This window comes from Phasianus colchicus, chromosome 4, assembly GCF_987193195.1.
Source record: "Phasianus colchicus chromosome 4, bPhaCol1.hap1.1, whole genome shotgun sequence".
In the NCBI taxonomy this organism is placed as follows: Eukaryota; Metazoa; Chordata; class Aves; order Galliformes; family Phasianidae; genus Phasianus; species Phasianus colchicus.
The window spans coordinates 21,635,047-21,654,657 of NC_143439.1; the positions used below are offsets into that span (position 1 = coordinate 21,635,047).

At 38.3% G+C, this 19,611-nt stretch overlaps 1 protein-coding gene across 5 annotated transcripts in view; it reads right to left on the bottom strand.

Annotated features, from left to right (window-relative positions):
• The window catches only part of TENM3 (teneurin transmembrane protein 3), a 583,022-nt gene that overhangs the window by 52,720 nt on the left and 510,691 nt on the right, over window positions 1–19,611 (bottom strand). For 4 of the 5 annotated variants that reach the window (XM_090138907.1, XM_090138906.1, XM_090138905.1 and 1 more), the window contains 2 exons: window positions 7,463–7,609; window positions 746–962 (listed from right to left, as the gene is read on the bottom strand). In XM_090138907.1, the coding sequence (XP_089995033.1) occupies window positions 746–962; window positions 7,463–7,609 (364 nt within the window). Of the gene's footprint in view, window positions 1–745; window positions 963–7,462; window positions 7,610–8,552; window positions 8,574–10,152; window positions 10,180–19,611 lie in introns of all 5 variants that reach the window. The other variant, XM_090138903.1, reaches the window with a different exon arrangement.

A 19,611-nucleotide genomic window follows, 5' to 3' on the forward strand; every position in this document is an offset into this window, starting at 1 on the left:
AATTTTAAGAATTTAAAACTCTGAAGATTCTGCAAGTCATACCTCTGGCAGATTCTTGAAAAGTGTACTTTTCAATTATCAAAGCAATCTGTAAAACTGCAGGGACTACAAAGTACAAAATTTAAAAGAGCAATAAGGAACATTTGTGCAACAACTTTTAATCATCTGCTGTGCCCAAACACATTAATGCTGTTAAATTACTGCAAACACAGTAGTTCTAGTGTAAATCATCTTCTTTCACTCAGTGAGATCTGAGACACCTGCTTCCTGTTACTGTTTTATTTTCAGGTCATTACTGCTTTGCAGAGCACCAGTCAAATAGTTTATGCAATTATACTGTCGTGCACTTAACAGTTCCATTACATTAATTCATAATTTATATTATTTAGTGAGCTCAGTTTAAAAAGTGCAGCTTTGCTTTTCCTTCTGAAGTGTTTTCATTGCTTTGATACACTTCCAACTGTGCTAACCCAAATCAACTGGTTAAATAAAGATCTATTTAATCATTAATGAAGTGCCCGGTTAGAATACAGGTACACGTGTGCTAAGCAACCCCGAGGCACCGACAATCTAAATTTTGCAGGTACTGAGATAAGCAAGCACAAGTAATCTGCTAAATAGGGAAAAAACGCTTTTGCTGAGAGTCATTGCATGAAGACAAAGATCACGATGGATCTTCTACTGCGCACCTCACATGCTCTTCAACTGCTTCAGGACGCATGAGAAAAGGATGAGTCATGCTCACCTCTTATTGAAAGGACTTTCCCCAGGTATGACGTGAGTGCTGTCTGCTCCAATGAGAAAACTGATCCGGTCATAAAATGCTTTGGCAGCTTGCTGAGATGGTGACTGTTGGCTTTGGCTGATAATATCTTGGGGATCAGGTAGCCCACGACAGTAAGGCTGATTTTGGCAAGAGCTCTGTAAACAGCAGTCAGGATCCATACAGTCAACCAGTCCATCTGTGGGCAGAAATTCAGAAAAATGAACAAACTTTTTCTCCAGCCCTTTGTATGTGAGTGAGTCGGCCAGCAGAGAGGTTTAGAAAAATTATGTAGTATGAAAGAATATTAATAATTAAGATTCTAATGAATTCATTTTCAATTAAGGAAAAATAAGCCTATTTCCACTGAGTTCTTAAACTCCCATGGAAATCCTAGCAGGTTCAATGTGCATAAATTAAGTGTATTTGTTTGATACTTCTCTATAAGCATGTGGAACAAACCAGAAAATGAAGGCAACTCAGGCTCTGCATACACTGCTAACTTATGAATATTAAACATTTTAGGTGGGTCTCTGTAGCTTTTATCTGGGGTTATTTGGCTTGCTAGAGAAAAGAAACAAGGAAATCCCACTCTGCTGTTTTCCTCAACTTTTTGAGCCCATCTGTGCTGCAAGGATCTTTAAATATTTCACAGCATTTATCAAGGTGAATTCCTTTATACTTTGGCAGGAAGGTTTTGTTGCTAGTGGCAAAGGCAATTTCCACCACTACTTTGCATGTAAATGTGTAAGAGAACAAAATTTGTATTTAACCTTTAGATTTTTTTTTCTGAATAAAACGATGAGGAATGCTGGCCACTATAAACAAGATTTAAACACGTGGGTGCTTTTATGCTCATGTGCTGAAATATTCACATATAACGAGCAGTAGATGTGTCACATCACTGGAAATCTAATTTGGTGAAAGATTAAAATCAAGATCAAATTGATAACTACTAATTTGCTGTAAGTAAAGTCATAAGGAAAATGAGCCTGGAAATGTCAGCGACAGAAAATTTCTAGATGAATGTAATGTGGTATCACATTCTGATAATTGTTTCCCCCAAAGAACGGCAAGACTGAAATAGCTCAAACATTTTATTATTCCATTTATATTACAGAGGGAGCTTGCTTGCTGCACTAAACTGAAAAATATACCAATGCAGCACTCTGAGGAAGCCCACAACTGCTTCTCTTACAAAAGAACCTAGCTTTATAGTATAACTTCTTTCTGCAGGGAAAATTATCATCCATTTTTCTGTTCAATCACATGTTGAAAGAGTGTAAGTAAACAGAGATCTTCTAAAGGTATTCCTCTAAGAATTGCCATGCTATGTGGATCAGTTAGAGGATTGGCAAAACAGTAAAGGGCTGGGATTTCTATTCTTTTGCACATCTAAAATTCTTATTTAACTCAGCTGACATTGAAGTCAGTTCAAGGAAAATAAAAGAGATGAAAAAGTCATCGTTATATATATCAAAGCTTAAACTTTTTCAGAGAAAAGAAACATCACTGGTTTTTCCTGGGATGAGTGGTTGATATGCCTGAGGGTTGTGCTGCCATCCAGAGGGACTGGGCAGGCTGGAGAAATGGGCTGACAGGAACCTCTTGAAGTTCGACAAAGAGAAGTGCAAAGTCTCGCACCTGGGGAGGAACCCCCCCAGGCACCGGGACGTGCTGGAAGGCAGCTGGCTGGCAAGCAGCTCTGTGAAGAAGACCTTGGGAGTTCTGGCAGACACCAAGCTGAACACGAGCCAGCGATGTGCCCTTGCAGCAAGGAAGGTGCTGACGTCACCTTCTGTGTAAGGAAGAGGGATACCGGCAGGTCATAAGAGGTGAACCTTCCTCTCTGCTCAGCCCTGTTGAGGGAGCGCTGGGTTCGGTGTAGACTCTCCGGTAGAGAGAGACATGGAGATGCTAGAGAGAGTTCAGCGAAGGGCCATGGAGACAATTAAGGGACTGGAACACCTCTCCTCTGAGAAATAGACTGAGAGAGCTGGAAGTGTTCAGCCTGGAGGGGGATCTCATCAGTGCATATAAACACCTCATGGGAGGGTGCAAAGTAGATGCAATCTGACTCCTTGCTTGATGCCCAGCAAAAGGCCCACAGGCAATGGGCACAGGCTGGCATAGAGGAAATTCTGTTTAAACATCAGAAAAAGTTTATTACTGTGAGAGTCATCAGATGCTGCAACAGGCTGCCCAGGTAGGCTGCACAGTCTCCATCCTTGGCGATATTCAGAACCCAGCAGAGCCCTGAGCAGCCTGTCTTAGCTGACCCTGCTGTGAGCAGGGAGTAGACAATATCCAGAGGACATTCTAACCTCAGACCGTCTGTGACTCTAGTGATTTTCTACAGTATCATTCTTGTATGATACAAAACCCCTTTCCAGCTGAGGTGCTCAGCTCCCTTGCTGGTTTTAGCTCTAGAAGCCTGGCTCAGTGTCAAACCTGGGGGTACTGATGGTTAAAAGCATAGTTTTGTTTTTTTATATCTCTGTACGGTCTCCCAGGCAATATCTGGTGCAGTTGCCAAAGAAATGCTCAAATTTAGTCATTCATCTTTGTTAGTTTATAAAAAGCAAATGTACATCTGGAGTACAGTCTGCAGGTCATAAAACTGCAGGAGATTGACACCTTCTGAACTAATCAGCTGGAAATGCATTTTTACAAGCCTCTCTGCTAACATCAATCAGAGAAAGAATCTCATTTTCACCAGCCCAGATATAGGGATACGCTGTTTGTTATTTTTCTGTGGAGTTTATCAGCATCTTGCCCAGGCGAGTGACGAATGGTTATGAATCTGGCTCCTTATAACTTGAGAAAACATTTTTCATTCTTTCTCTGTACTTATGTGGCTAGAGCTATCTAGTACCAGTAAGATGACTACTCTATTGCACTGTGTGAAGCACAGCAGAATTTCCCTTCTGAGGAAGTTCTGTGAAATATCAATGAATCGCATTTAGCCTGAAAAATGAGGCTTAGCTTAACACTAGCTTATCAGTTACATCACTCAAATGCAATAGGAAAATTATACAGAAAATAAAAACTCTTCTAGCCAGCTGGACAATAATTATCAGCCTCAGGGGGCTATTTCTCTTTTTTTGGTTGTTGTTCTAGATGTAAGTGGTTCTTCTATATACAACACATATAATGACTTCATTATTGTCTCTTCCTGGAAGACAACTTGTGGACAAAATTACTCCTGGGTACAAGTTCTGCCACTGTCAAGGGGAGCTCACGGCCAAGGACCTACATCAATCACATTCTTGGTAAGTAAGCTGACTGTATATTTAGGCAGCTCAGAATCTCCATAAAGTGAAATTCAGTCCTTATATCAGAGGCACCTGGTTTTGAAGCTATGATGCTGGTCATTCCACAAGAATGGTTTCAATGCCAGTGGCACACAAAGCGAAGAGGCTGGAATGGACAGAAAACCCTATTAACAAAACTGTTATCCTCATGTAGCTCAGTTTTACAACAGAGTACACTGAGTAGACTCAATTATAGACAGCAAAAATGATTGCCTGTAGGAGCAGCTGGTCAGAAGAGCCACAAAAGAAGAAATAACCCCTGATTTATTCCAGAGCAGCACACAACTATCTTTTTCAATGCTCCTACTGCAGTATCCCTGTAAGCGTACCCATAGGGTACTCAAATTAGTCTGACTTTGCACCGTGACAACAATAATCCTGAGCAAGCCATCCTAGCCTATGCAAGTAATTACAAAAATACAGCAGCGTAATGCTTAGTAGGATTTGCTTTACTATAGCATTTATTTTAATTTTACTAATAAAACACTGTTAATAGTCCTTTCAGTTCTGCTGGTGGAAACATGCAGCTACTCTTATTAATTGGATAGGAGCTTGTAAAAAGCAAGCCTAACAAAGGATACTTCTCAATAAAGACCTATCCAAAGAGTCAACAGATTTTGCTCCCTAAAGTGATGACGAAACACAGCTCACTTTGTCACAGTGTAAGAGTGACACATTTTTTTCCAAGTAAAGCAGCTAGGGTTCTTCCAACTCCAGACAATTCTGACTTCCCCTCTTTCAGAAAGTCATTAAGAGTTTAATTCAGACACATTTTTTTGTGGACTGCTGAAATGTAAAGAAAATTCTGTAACAGACTATCCAGCTTGATCACATGGGAAAAGAAAGAGTCATCCTTGAAGGGAAATGATTTACAAGACTTTCAAAAATCTGTATTAAAAGCAGACAAATAATCACCCTATTATATGTTAGTAGTTTCTAGATGGGAAAAAAACCGAGAATGCCTTGATGTTTCTTACGAGGAATTTTTCCACTGAGGTCATTTGAATGCTCAGGTTTGTGGCATTCAAACAACAAGTCCCACAAACAGTTAAGAATCAGAGGACCAGCAGACATTGTTATTAATGAATTATATTAATATATGAGACACATTTTATCCACTGTATGATGAAGCAAACATTAACCACTGCATCTCTATTAGCTAACAACTATGCTAACTTCAATTACGCCACTGCTGAGCCTAGTGAGATATAGATTGTGCTACCTGCAGTTATCAGTATAAATTCAGCATAAGTGCTCAGATAACCTCATGTCCCATTGTAAATAAATACAGCAAAGGCATCCATGTGCCATTACCCGCAGCTGTTTGGAAACTGGATAGCTTGCTGGAGAGATGAGCAGGTTGGCTGCACATACTCTTGGAAAGGGAAGAAATGGCACTTCTCTTTCCAGGTGGGTTTCTGGCAAAGAGGACTTTTTATTTGGTATGGTTCCAATTCTTTATTTAATTTAATTGTTGCATTTTAACCCTGTTCCTCAGATCCCAGTCAAAGACAGAAGTGAATATGCTCCTTACTGAGGCATATACATTTAAAGCCAGGTCCACTGAAAGAGAAACGCTGGTGACAAATGGCATTATATACGTCAATTGTGGCAAAACGTGTTTGGCCTATCCCCTCCTAAAATTTTGCTGCTTAACGCCTGTAAAGAAAATAATGAAAAAAAAATCAAGAGAAAAGAAGCTATACAAACGCTAGCATTAGAGTTTTATTTTTGCAATATTGTTCTCTCTCTTTGAACTTCAAGTCATCCTCTTAGATCCTTTCTGCTCCAATTCCTCATCCCGCTTCTGCTTTTTCCTCACAAACAGCTATTACTGCTTTCAGTCTGAAGGAGCATCTCCTTTTTTCTTGTTCTGCTTAAGTGCATTCCTGCTCACCTTGCTCCTCTTCCTCCTGCTGTTGTTATCTGCTGTTGACTCTCCCACTGACTTTCTGATAAATCACGTCGTTCTATTATTCTTAACACTTACTGAATCTGTTATAGACGATCTCTGGTATTTCACTTTCCTCCCTTTTTTCCTACCAGCTATTATTTTTGTCCAGATTATGTTCTAACCTAGTTTCTCTTCCACCTGGCTTTGTCTCTTTTCACACTTGCAGGTTTCTCTTTCTTTCTTATGTTTTTAACCCCCCAGCCCACGTGAACTCCATTCTCTGAACATCACATCTCTGCGTGGAAATGCTACAGCTCAATGCTACAGCTATAGCTCAGTTCTCTTGCACTCTCCATGCACACAGAAATTTGGCTTTGCACTAGCTCACTGTATACCAGATTGCATCATATTTTTCAGGCCTCTGAGTGTGCAAGGTTCACTCAAAATATAAAATATTTAACAGAGAAGTGTGGTAAATCAAAGGATTTATAAAGCAATAAACACCACCCCTCTCTTGAATGTATTTTCCACAAGAAGTAAGAGCTACTATTACTTACAGATTTCCAAAATCCCAACTACAATCAGGATATGAGAAAAAAACAGCCTACCAACAACAACGGAGGCCTCTGCAAACCAAAACTGAAAAACAGCCACAGATGACATTATTAACATCTATATTCCCTAGCGGAGTTTCTTAGCTCTGGATCAGAAGGTGTTAAAAAAAAAAACAGTTAATGAGAGAGGGGGGGACAGAATAAAGACAACAAAAGTATTATGCTGATCTGCTACATGGCTGCATTCACATTTAATCATGTTTTAGTGTTGCTGTTTTTTCTCCTGCTTGATTCTGGAGTCCTGCCAAAGTCACAGCCCGTCTCCTTTCCCTACCCTACAACGATGATTGCAGATTGATTCCTTAAGTCAGCAGTCCTGCCTGCATCTTACTGCAGATTGTTACCTGTCACCCAAGTGACAGACTGCAAGGAAGCAAGCCAAAAAAACCCCCAACAAATGACTTCTGGGAATGTCCTGTCAATTACCTGAGCATTCACGGGCTACAGAGGGACAAGAACTTTCTAGATTGAGCAAGCAATTGTTTCCAGCAATAGTATCATAGGTCAAAATGTAAAGTCCCGGCCTTTCCTCTTGGGATCATTTCCTTGTGAGGTCACTGAAAATTTGCACTCCTTCCTTTTTTGTTTTCCCTGCTACAGTTCACTGAGTCGAGACGATGCTTTATTCCACTCTAAAAGGACACTGCAGGAAAACTAAGGTGACACCCATCATTTTCTAAGTACCTATCTCGCCTGTCATAAGCATCTTGTGAGGCTTTGCTGATACGCAGAGCATACTGCAGTGTAATTTTTACAGGTATGAGAGCTAGTAAAGAGTGCGCACGATTCTCACAGCAGTATTTTGCCATCTGACTGTAAAATCTCCGTTCTTCAACACGTTCTCCCCAGTGTTACAGATCCAGTTGGAGTATCTTACCTCCTTCATTGTCCTTACTGTCAGTGCACAGAGTTTCCATGGCCACATCACAGCCCGCTCCCCTCCATCCTGGCTGGCAGACGCAGTGCCAGCCGTTCTGGTCCAGCGTGCACCTCCCATTGCTATTGCACAAGCCGGGGCAACCCTCTGTCGAAACAGACAAAGAAGAACATCACAAGTGATTTAAATATTGCAATTATTTCAGCCAAATAAAAGATACAAACAAGGGACACTTACTGGGAACAGGCCTTTTTAACAGCACAAATACTGTAATTGCACATGGAGTGGAACAGCAACATTACCTGGGGAACGTAATTCTGAACAAAGTGGCATCTTTGATTGGCCTGACACTTGAGACACCACTTACCTGTACAGGCAGGAAATAAATGCATCAATCCTCTAAATACCTGTAGGCCAGACAAAATTAAGTTTGTTTTTAATTTTTGTTAATTTCCTTTTTTTTTTTTTTTTTTTTTTTTGGCAGAGTAACGAGATGAGTGCATTGTGCAAACACAGCTGTATAAAATTATACATTTTTCTGTGCTCACAGAATTGATTGTCATTTGCTCTCTGCAGTATTGGTTCTTTACTGGTACAAATGTTGAAACTCCCTGTTACTACGAACAAATCCCTCCAAATCATTAAGTAGGAAAGCTGGTATGTTTTAGGCATGTAATAAAAGAGAACGTTAACTTTATCTGGTCTCAGAGTTGCCGTATATTCATGTGAAATTACAGTGCGCTAAAAAACTGCACAAAGTATAGGCTGGTTTTAATGACTATACTTTATGCCAGAAGTACATTCCTTTTCACAGAATAAGCAAAGCCCAGGAAATAGTGAAGCAGCTTAGCATCTATTCTAACAAACAGTAGGATTCAGGCTGCATACGGATGGGACAGGACCAACAGGATTTCCAACTAAATGTAATAGCTGTGCGTATTTGATTACTTAGGACGGACAAAATGAAATACCATAAGGACCACAATAAAACATTGATAGACTGAACAAAAACACGGTAGTGACGTGCTTCAAGACAGATAGCAGAGAGTGATTTTTTGTGACAATCTCCCTAAGGCTTTTGTGCTGTTACCTTTATATCCTATCTTGTCTGCTTTTATGGCCAAGGAGGGAAAATTTGGGAAACAATTAAAATAATTTAATATATATCCAAAATGTATAATTGTTTTCAGTCTAACATTACATTAAAAAAACAACAACAGTAGTTGTCACTTCCTAGTGATGAAATCTGGCATGCAGCCAACATGATCTGTATGAGAATGACAACACTATAAATATGTAGATTTTGGCGTTCCTTATCTATGACTATGATAAGACACTGACAGAAGCAAGAACAGATATGGCACTAAGTATCTGATGAGAAAGTGGCTAGAAATCAGTACTTTTGGACACAACCATTTCCTGCAAACTTTTATATATGTAAAAAAAAAAAACCTAAGTGGCTAAAACATTTCTCTTTCTAGAACTGTTGTCGTTGTGAACTGCTCTACTGACTCGCTCTGGTTAAACTTAGTTGAGCTTAGAACAGTACTTTAGAAGGAACAGTTTCTTCTTTCTTCTAACGAATCTTGAATTTACAGACTCCTTTGAAATTATAAACACTCTTAGAAAAACTTAGAAAGAGTGCTTCCCTCTCATCAAATTACTCTTAGAAGACAGAATCAGAGGAGCCCCTTGTGAGGAAGCATGGTGATGCTACAGTTATGGTTGCATGCCACCAAGCCAGGCTGTGATTAGTCTTGCTACTCTAATTCTTTCAGACTGCAGCTGCTAATTGTATTTGTTGATATACAGAAAGCTATCTTTTCCTTAATGTTTCTTTTGTTTAATTTATGGAAGACTTACATATTTAATTCCCCTACTGACAGAATGTTTTAGGAGTCAACTGGTTACGTTCAAGACTTATTGTGTAAAAGCCTGGATATTGCCATGAATATTGCCATATTCTAATGGAAAAAAGAACACAAATAAGGAATAGAGAAGATACTTAGGGAAAGAGGGGATGGGAATATTTTAAACATTTTTTTTTTTAATTAACTTTTGACCATAACTGAAGATACAAGAGTCTTTGCTGTTTCATGATAAGTATTTAAATCCTTGATCCTTTCAATTGAAAATGTCATATGGAATATACAAGCTTTCTCTAGCTTCAAACAAAATACAAGGTTATAATTCTCTATAGATTTTCTGCATTTGGATAAACAAAAGCTTAAAATCCTAGGTAATTATACTGATCTGTCTATATATAAACATATCTATAATTAGTCTGTTCTTTGGAACTAATGACACTTGTTCTATGGCAAGAATATTGCTTTGCTTTATTTCCTAAACATTTTCTTTTTTATAGGTAAAGATCCAATGACAAAACTCACAAAGAAACAAACCAAACAGCAAATGGATACTATCTTCAGTTTTTGGCTCAAATAAAATCTAATGCATGTATACAGTTTATATAGAAACGTATAATAACTGATAAAATGTCATGACATAACATAAGCAAGATTTCATTTTTAATCATGAGAGTTGAAAGTAGTATGAGTTAAATTTATAATCCATGGAATATATGAAAGAGACGATTATTTTGCCAATCTAAAGTGTTTGTCACTATATATTCATATATTAAAAAATACATGTAGGTATAGGCAGGTCATCAAAGAGCAAATATACAGTACCTTTCACTATCTTATCCAAATAGTGAGCTTGAGAATTAGAAAGAAAAAAAAAACAGACAGACATTTCAGAAGTGTCACATAAAACAAGAATTGTTCAGAATTCACATGCAAATCAAGCAGGTGCACTTGACATGAGAGGTCTTACATTACAGAATGAAAATGTATTTCTCATCCTTTAAAAATGCAAGAAATTCTCTTTTCAGCAAACATAGTCTATGATTCAATGAAACTGTTTCAAAAAGGAAGCCTGCGGAGGAAAGAGATGCTGCATTTCTGACACTAGGATTTTCTTTTTTTTCTTCTCACTTCTCTTCACAAGCTTTGATTTTTACGTATAACAAAACTATAATCAAAACCAGTTAAAAAAAATAATCCAATTTGCAACACAATATAGGAGCAATCACTTTGCTTTTGAGCAAAGTGCACTTTGAGCACTGGCCATACTGGAAGATCTTGGATTTGCAGGTCACGTATGGCTCTGACAGCAGAACCAGCGTAATATATCAACTCCGATTGGATTAGCAGTATTTTTAGGAGGAGGAATTCAGCCACCATTATTCTTCTGAGCACACACACTGATTTTGCAAATATGTTAGACCACATACATGAGGTGGGAGAGGGTGTAGTAAGGTTAGTAGCATAGTAATCCATGTCATTTGAAAAAACGGGTGAAAATTAAACTCAGACTTCAGATGTATAAAAATAAGTGAGACTGTACATCCAAGAATAGGAAGACTTATTTCTCATCAATTATGACACTTCAAATTTCAAGAAAAAATTGAGGACAGATGGATGAATGAAAGACAGCACAAGATGGACTTAAAGCAGTGAGCCTTTCTTCTAATACATGAAACACAGGAGAGATGGGCTGTAAGTTCCTTACTTTCAAAAAACAGACATTAGCTGCAGTTATGTGCAAGGGATACATATAACAAAACATGTAGGACAGGTCCATTGTGGGCTATCACACCCAGCTATCTACACACATTGTGACAAGGTACTGCAGACCACTGTAGTGGGGACGAGCAAAGCTAAGCCCCCAGCATCAGATTCAGTTTCTCATTTTTCCTATGGATAAGATTTCCCAACAGAGTTCATTGGGCAAACTTTAAGAATTTGTCTTTTTCTAAACCTGCGCTGGATGACAGATACAGTCTGGCAAGTACTGCATACTGGAGGTAAGAAAGGCATTTCCAGCCACGGACTTTCCTCCTGTTTTGCTGAATGGAAAGTGGTTCTTCCCAAACCCAAGGATACACAGACACACCAAAGACACAATCACTGCTACAACTAACAGGCAGAAACTGTCGAGTCTCTGCCTCTCAAAGAAAGCATCAGATAGCCACTGCACTGTATGTTTTTTTTTTCTCCTATAATGGTAAGGTTAAAGGGAGACAAAGTAAGAAGACAAAAACATCAATTACAGAACATTTAGAATAGCAGCAACAAAGTAAGTACCTTTTCACATAAACCACAAACAAAAACAAAAGTGATACAGCTGCATTTCAGGGTGGGTAAAATTCTCCTCTTACTCATCCAGTGTAATTCCCCTTGCTCCTACGCAGCTGCTCTTAGAATAGTACAGCACTGGAAAAACCAAGCTTTTTTTTCCATAAAATGGAAGCAATTAGGTCTGTCTGGGGAATGCATCTGTCCACCAGTGAGACGTTAAATGCCTCCACGAACATCGGGAGAGGTAACAAAATGGAACATAGAAAAAAACCTAGGCAACAGAAAATAGTCCCTGCAAATAGGCCTCCACATGTTATTTCCTTTCAGAAATCCAATCTGCATTAAAAAAAAAGAAGGGATTCAGTTTTTTTGTTTGTTTGTTTTTTTAATCCAGTAGCCTTGAAAGAATTCAGTCCCAAACCATTGCAGTATAACCCATAGAAATCATGTCTGTACTTTAACATCCTTCTACCTAAGGTCATTTGACATTAAGGGCAATGGAAGATACCACTTTTGTGAACACGCAGTATCCCAGAATCAGAAAGCAGAGAACAAGAGACCAGAAACAGTATAATTTTGTAGAGAAATCTGACTAGCTGTGCTGTCTTCCGTATCTTCATGGCACTGCAACTGAAACAGGGATTAACCCCATACAGACTGAAGTACTAAATACCTCTCTGCACAGTGAACTGTGTGTGGGATTTATAGCACTTTGGTAGGATGGAACATCTCAGCAGTTGCTCCTCTTCATGATATTTAAGTATCTGACACAGATGAGTTAGATTAAATCCTTAGAAAGTCTAATAAACTAGTTACAGGCCAGATAATACATATGCAACAGGTTTTTTTTCTTTTTTTTTTTTTCCAGGTTTATGACTGAAATTTAAAGCCTTGGTATTATTTCAAGGAGTTTGTTCCGTCTGTAAGTCAAACAAACAAAAAGTATAAAATCTGTATGTTTTTTAGAATGGCCAAAATCCAATACGTAAGAGGCAGTCAATATAAAATATAAATGGTGTCACCACTGTGTGTGTGTAGGCACAAATAGGTGGCAGACAAATGTGTTTTAAAAACAACTAGTTGCAGTCAAACAAATTCAAACTTAACATGGCATTTTTCATAACCAGTCAGAACCCAGACCTTTTTTTTAGATGTAATGTTTCCCATTACTTGCCTGCTAGAGTCAGTGCCTCCCTTAGATTACTCATATGCTACTTCTACATATGACAGAATAGCCGCAGAATGAAAGTACATATTAAATCCATTTATCCCAATCAGCTCCTGTTTAAATCAGCATGAGTCACATACCCATTGATTCAATGTTCCTTAATTGGTACTTATAATCATTATTCTGATTATTCCATCATAAAGAATCGTAACAGTGACATCTTCCTGAATACCATGTCGCGAATTCATACTTCTATTAGTTTACATTATTACCATTGTATTGGACTTAGATGGCAATTTTTTGGTAGCAGGGGGGCTGTAGGGCCAGTATAGGGCAGAGAATGACTATGAAAGAAGTGGCAGAGACAAAACATTATGAACGGGCCACAGCCCCACTTCCCATTTCTCTGCACCACTCAGGAGGAGAAGATAGAAGAGAGCGGGTGGGAAGAGGGTGTTTTTAATTTGCTTTTGGTTCTCTTTTTTCTAGTCTGTTGGTAGTTAACAATAAATTACATTAATCCCAGTGTATTGAGTCTGTTTTGCTCATACAGTAATTAGTGAGTGACCTCCTTGTACTTACCTCAACCCTTTTCCACTTATTTAGTAACCATTCCAATCCTTTTATCTCCTTCTTCCTTTGGGCTGGGGCAGTGACACAGTGGTGTCACTGGGGAGTTCAGTGGCTCACCAATGTAAAACCACCACAGTTCTTCAGGAGATATTTTCACCCACCATTATCTCTGTCATCTGTACATTAAACTGCAATATGCCACATAATTTTTTTTTTAATGTATACATACATAATCCCATGTTGACTGTCAACTCAACAGCTCCACGGGGATTGTGAATTACTTTGCAAGTAAGAGCAGAATTTGACCTCATAGCACTACTCCCTAGTGAGCAATGCAGGCAGGCTGGTAACAATGGACATGGAGGAGGCTGAGGTACACAAAAGCTTTTTTTGTCTCTATCTTCACTAGCTACTCTCAACGACATTTCAAAAGTCACGGCGGTCAGGTGAAGTCCTCAGTGACAGGAAAAAAGGCACTATTACATCCATTTTTAAGAAGCATAAAAAGACCTAGGGAACAGACAACCTGTTATTCTCACCTCTGTGCTGGGGAAGATATGGAGTAGATCCTCCTGGAAGCTATACTAAGATACATGGAAGAGAAGGGACATGGGATAACCAGCATGGCTTCACCAAGGGCTGGTTCTGCCTGACCAACTTTGTCTCCTTCTATGATTATCTAATTGTGTCAGTGGACAAGGGAAGAACCACTGATCTGGACTTGAAAAAGGCCTTTGATATGGTCCTCCATAACATTCTTCTCTCCAAATTGGAAAGATATGGATTTGATGGGTGGACTGTTCAATGGATGAGGAACTGGTTATGAGATTGTACCCAGAGCGGTAGTCGATGGCTCAATGTCTGGATGGAGATCAGTTGCAAGTGGTGTTCCTCAAGGGATCAGTACTGGGATCAGTGTGCTTTATCGCCTTCACCAATGACACTAATAGTAGGATTGAGTGCACCATCAGCAAATTTGTGGATAACACCAAACTGCAGTTTGGTGTGCAGTTAGCATCCTGGGGGATGGGATGCTATCCAGACTGACATAGACAGGCTGAAGCATGGGCTCAGGTAAACCTCATGAAATGAAAATGGTTTCTTACTCCTTGCATAGCCAAGCAATAAATGGAGATGAGGCACTCACTGGTTTCACAGACACTTCCCAAATCAGAAAGACACCCTGAGAACTTCATTGAGAACTTCAGACAGAGTACAGTTAGTTGTGCAAACTCATTCAAAAATCAAAGTTGACTGCACTGGCCTAACCCTTCTAAACTACCCAAGCCTCAGTCTGTGGTTCCTCATTTTGGTTTACTGCTAGCACAACATGTTCCTCTCATTTCCACCCAGTTGCTTTTTTTTTTTTTTTTTGCTAGCCAGTCAATTAAAACACTTTTTGAATGTGAAAAACAAACATCCCTTCGGACATTTAAATCCAGTATTTTTTATCCTATCCAAAGCAGACTTTGGGAATGGTGCATTGATTCCTTTATGAACTGTTTTTGTTCTCTACCAGTTACTAAAAAAAGGTCACGCTTCTAAGGAGGATTATACCTCTACTAAGAAAACTATAGGACTCCACAACTGGCTAAAATTTCAAAGCCACTTTTCTAGGTTTTGTGCAGAGCAATTCACTCACGTCAAACTCATGATCCACTACAGTGCCTTCTGAGTTCCTTCTACCTAGTGAGCTGCTTCCTTATGTTTTGTGTTGATTATTCTGACTTAATCACAGAACCTTGCATTTGTTGAATTGCACCTATTTTTCTGCACACCCTATTGAATTTGTGAAAGTAATTCTAAATTCTTCTCCCATCTTCCAATGTGCTTGGGGGCACTTTGGTATCACTTGCAAATATAATTCTCTTTATTCATCGTCTCACTATACTGAAAGCACATGTTCTTTCAGTGTAAGTAGCTCATGGTCGTCATCCTTTTTCTGAGTTTATAAGAACTTTGTCTCAGACATACCATATGTTCAGACCGTTACTGCCAATGGAGGATTACAAACAGTCTTCCCTAAATTCCCATCTTGCCCTTCTTCTAAGGGAGAACACATGGTTGGAATAATAGTTTTAGGTAATTTTCTTTGTTTTCCCCTACATAGGTCAAAACATAATCCTCACCCTGAAATCATACCTTCATCATCATCGCCTCACTTTTCTCAAATGTCTGCACAGATCTGCTGCATCTGTTTCTGCAAGAAGACCGGAATTCACTGCAATTTATCCCTTGCCAAAACTGTAACAGATCCTTGCTGCAACCTATTATGTGCTTTTACATTCAAAAGCATAGAAGCTCACTATCCTTTAGATTTTTTTTCTGGAAGCCACCCCAATTTTACTTTTAAAGCAACATTTCTCATCTTTATTACTGGAAAGTCACACATCTCTTAGAATAAAAGATTAAGTTGCCTTTAAGGATATAGTAGACACTGGAAGTCTGGGACTGCTAAGATGTTCACGAGCAGCATCGTTCCCTATTTAACATCTATTTAACTGGAAAAGAATTTAGAAGAAAGGGTATAAGCCATTAAGGATTTAACACTGCCTCACATGTTAAGGCTGAACAATTCAAACACCTGTTTGAGGCCTTTGACAAACTCTCAAAAAACTGTCTCAGACATGCACATAAAACCTGACACTTATACTAAGAATTGCATGAACGTTAGGTTTGGCTTGAAAACATATTAGGGACGTAGAGTGGGACAGGATGGGATGCAAAGGGAAGAATTACTGTTTCCATCTTTCTTCCTGGACGATAAGTAATTTCAGAATGTGTCTGACCAGCACACACCTATACAAGTTACAATAGCTCTTACTTTCTGGCCACTTCAACTCAAGTAAGCTTTGCAACACACTTTAAAACTCTTCTAATCTCACAGGATTCCACTGTTTTCTGAAAATGTGCCTAACCTGAACTTCGAATGTGGTCCTCATTTAAATGCAAATCAACCAATTAGCAATTTAAAGTATGGTAGCAGATAATTTCTATTTGAGACGCTTGGTCTTGGGAATGTGTTAAAGCCTGAACAATGATTCACTTTGTTTTACAGCTTCAGGTATGCAGGCACTATCTTGCCTGGTAATGGAATGTTTTAATAGTTACAAAATGTACAAATATTTTGCATATTCAAGACTTGGCCTGGAAAATTAATAACATGCTCTTCAAGCATAGGGAAGGCCAAAAACATATTTGTACTAAATTTCATGAAATACTGTTATACTGTGGTTATCAATCCTCTGCAAACCAAGAAAATAATCTTCTCTTTTCCATTAAGTTTTTAGGTATAAATACTGTGGTTGAATCCTGATTCCAGCAGAGTCAGTTGCCTTTGAAACATGAATTTTGAAAATAGGATTTCATTCTCATTATTGTGGTGAACATATGAGTATTCGATGTAATTAGTTTTGAAACTTTGGTAGATTTTATCTGAGAATAAACAGTTTGAATGGCAAAGGACCTACCTTCCTTCAGATTCAGCCTTACTTTAAGATGAAATTTGTACTGAGCTTAATTCCATTAACTGAAAATCAAGGGAAAATATACATACAGGAATTTGGATAATTACATGATGTACTAACACAGCAATATTCTTATTTTAAGGAAAACATTTCCTTCTAATCAAAATACTAAGATCTCAAAAGAATGCTAACACTTCTGAAGAATTCTTGGCACAAATACATTAAAATGTACCTTAATGACACAGGCATTAAAACACTATGAAATGTGAATACACTAGGTAACTTAAACAGTAGAAAAGTGAAACATTTGTCAAATTACCATCAGTACTGAGATGATGATGGTCATCGTAATGTATCACGCTTTCCCTCTAAGCTGAAATAATTGCGGAAGATCAATGAAGCCCTCAAAATGGTTGATGATTTTGTTTGTGAAGCTCATACTGCAGAAATATACAGTGTAATGATATTTAGTTATATCAAGTCTTCTGTGAGCACTCCCTTTAAAAGAACAGGAGGAATACATTTGTCTTGACTTGCTCTCTCACCTTATAAAGGGATAAAGTGTCATTTCCCTGTAGTCATATTTGAAATCTGTAATATAAGAAGCCCTAAGCTAAACACAGGCTGAAGAAAGCAGGTGCAGATCTTATGGCTTAGAGAAGGAGATTACTTCTTAAAGTAAGAGTTCCTCAACACTACCAGCACCTCTGAGCTTATGCTGTTTGTGGCCACATAGCAAACAAGCATGCAAATACTGTCATTTTTGTTCATACTCAGAGAACCATTTTTACCAGTAGCCAGGGCAGAGGCTGTATTCATGGGAGTGCCCTTAACATTGGCATGCTATAGATTTTTTTTTTGCTTTTTGATTCTGAAAATCTAAATCAGATAACTTCCATGGTTTCCCAGTAAAGCTAGCTGAAACTAGAAAACTCCTCCTGAAGAAAATTTGCAAAGGCAAACAAATTACGAGCGATACACTTCTATATTAGACCATCGCTGGATGTGAATTTCAGTTCTGTGTACCAGGTAAAGTAGCACCACACAGCACTCAAAAGTAACATGAGCACCACTACGCTAACTTTAGCCCCCCTGAGGGATTAATATCAGGGCTTAATGACATTAATTCACATTTAGATCATTTATGTTTAACGACATGTTTTCCATGCATACATCTATAAATATTAATTTTGGACTGAAAGATAATTGTTCAACATGATAACAATTAAACAGCTGTAACCTGTCTCATGTGTTAAGTAATGGAGCTGCAGGCAGGCTCCATAAACAGATGGTCTTACCCACCCATGCTTAATGTTAAAGACTTTTTAAAAAAGAGGTGTTGACAAATCTGAACAAGAAGGCATAGTTCTAATGCAAATTGGCCAATTTGCAATTTAGATTACTCTAAAGCTGATTTGGTCTACGGTAAAAATTAAGCTGCATTATAAAACTGAGATGTAACACAGCACATGGATATATAGCAGATTCCCCACCAACATAATTATTTACTAATTTCATTCAGCTAACAGAGTTTAATGGAAAAGCAGCTGGAAAAGTATTCATATTTATGGGCTTCCTTTGACAGTTACTTAATTTACTCATGGTGCATGCCAGTTATATCACAAAAATAATAGACTTTCTGAAATAATACCATTCCAATCTCACACAACAACTATTCAGACAGGAGAGGGTCATCATACTCATTGCAAGCTGGGATAGAAAAGAAACAAAAACATATCTGAGCACAACTGTGTTATGAAAACTTAATTACAGAGTGAATTTTCGTCCAGGCTATCACTTGGGCACCAGCTGTGCATGTGTGGTCTTGATTCACAATGAGATGCAGGTCAAACTTCACCAAACAATTTACAGATGCTGACCTCAGACCCATGAATGTGACCCCCAGACCAAATAAAATAACTGACAGGTGATTTTCCAGAGCTTTGCAGTAAACTGGTTATTTAACCTCCTCTCACGTGCATACAAGCAGTGGTAAAATGTTACAATTCTCAGGAGGGAAAGGATGTTTAGATGGACTTAAAATGCTTAGTATTTGGAACATATACTGTTGTGTTTAGATGAATCTTGTATTACGCTAAACAACAGCAAAAATACTTGAATTTCTGTTTTTCTCATTAGATTAATTTCATTACAGCACTGTGCAGTTATCTGCTGAACATCTTTGATGTAAATGTTTGGAAGTATGTGTTCAGAGCAAAGACAAGAACTTACAAGTATGGTCCACATGGGGTATGATGTTTATGTCAGAGCTACTCTTTGCCAGAGATGCCAGTGTATGTCAGCAACAAACACGACGCTTACTGCATTAGTCAAAACAATCTTGCCAACCTTACTACACACACTGCTTCAATAAATAATTAAAAAAAATAATAATTGCTTTATCTGGTCTACTCTGTTCTCTCTCACAAACCAAAAGTATACTAAAGGTAAATGCATACTAATTTCCTTTTTCATTCTTGTGGTGCTGGGTCTTAGGGAAATACCGATGCTTAACAAAAAAGGTGATTTCAAAATCGTGCCTGAACAGAAAACTCAAACCTCTGCAATCACCTATGATTTTGCTTCCCAATGTCCTGAAGCATTGGAATAAAAACAAACAAATGGTCTCTGGAAGTTTACAGCAATGAGAATTTCCTTTGGTTGTATTTCCAATTAAGTGTCTTAGGAATAAATATACAAACCAACGTAACTGAAGAAGCAAGCTAGAGTGTAAAAGATTTTGGAGAAGAATATCACTGAGCACTACTTCCTTTTAATTACAGCAACAGGCGTGCTTCT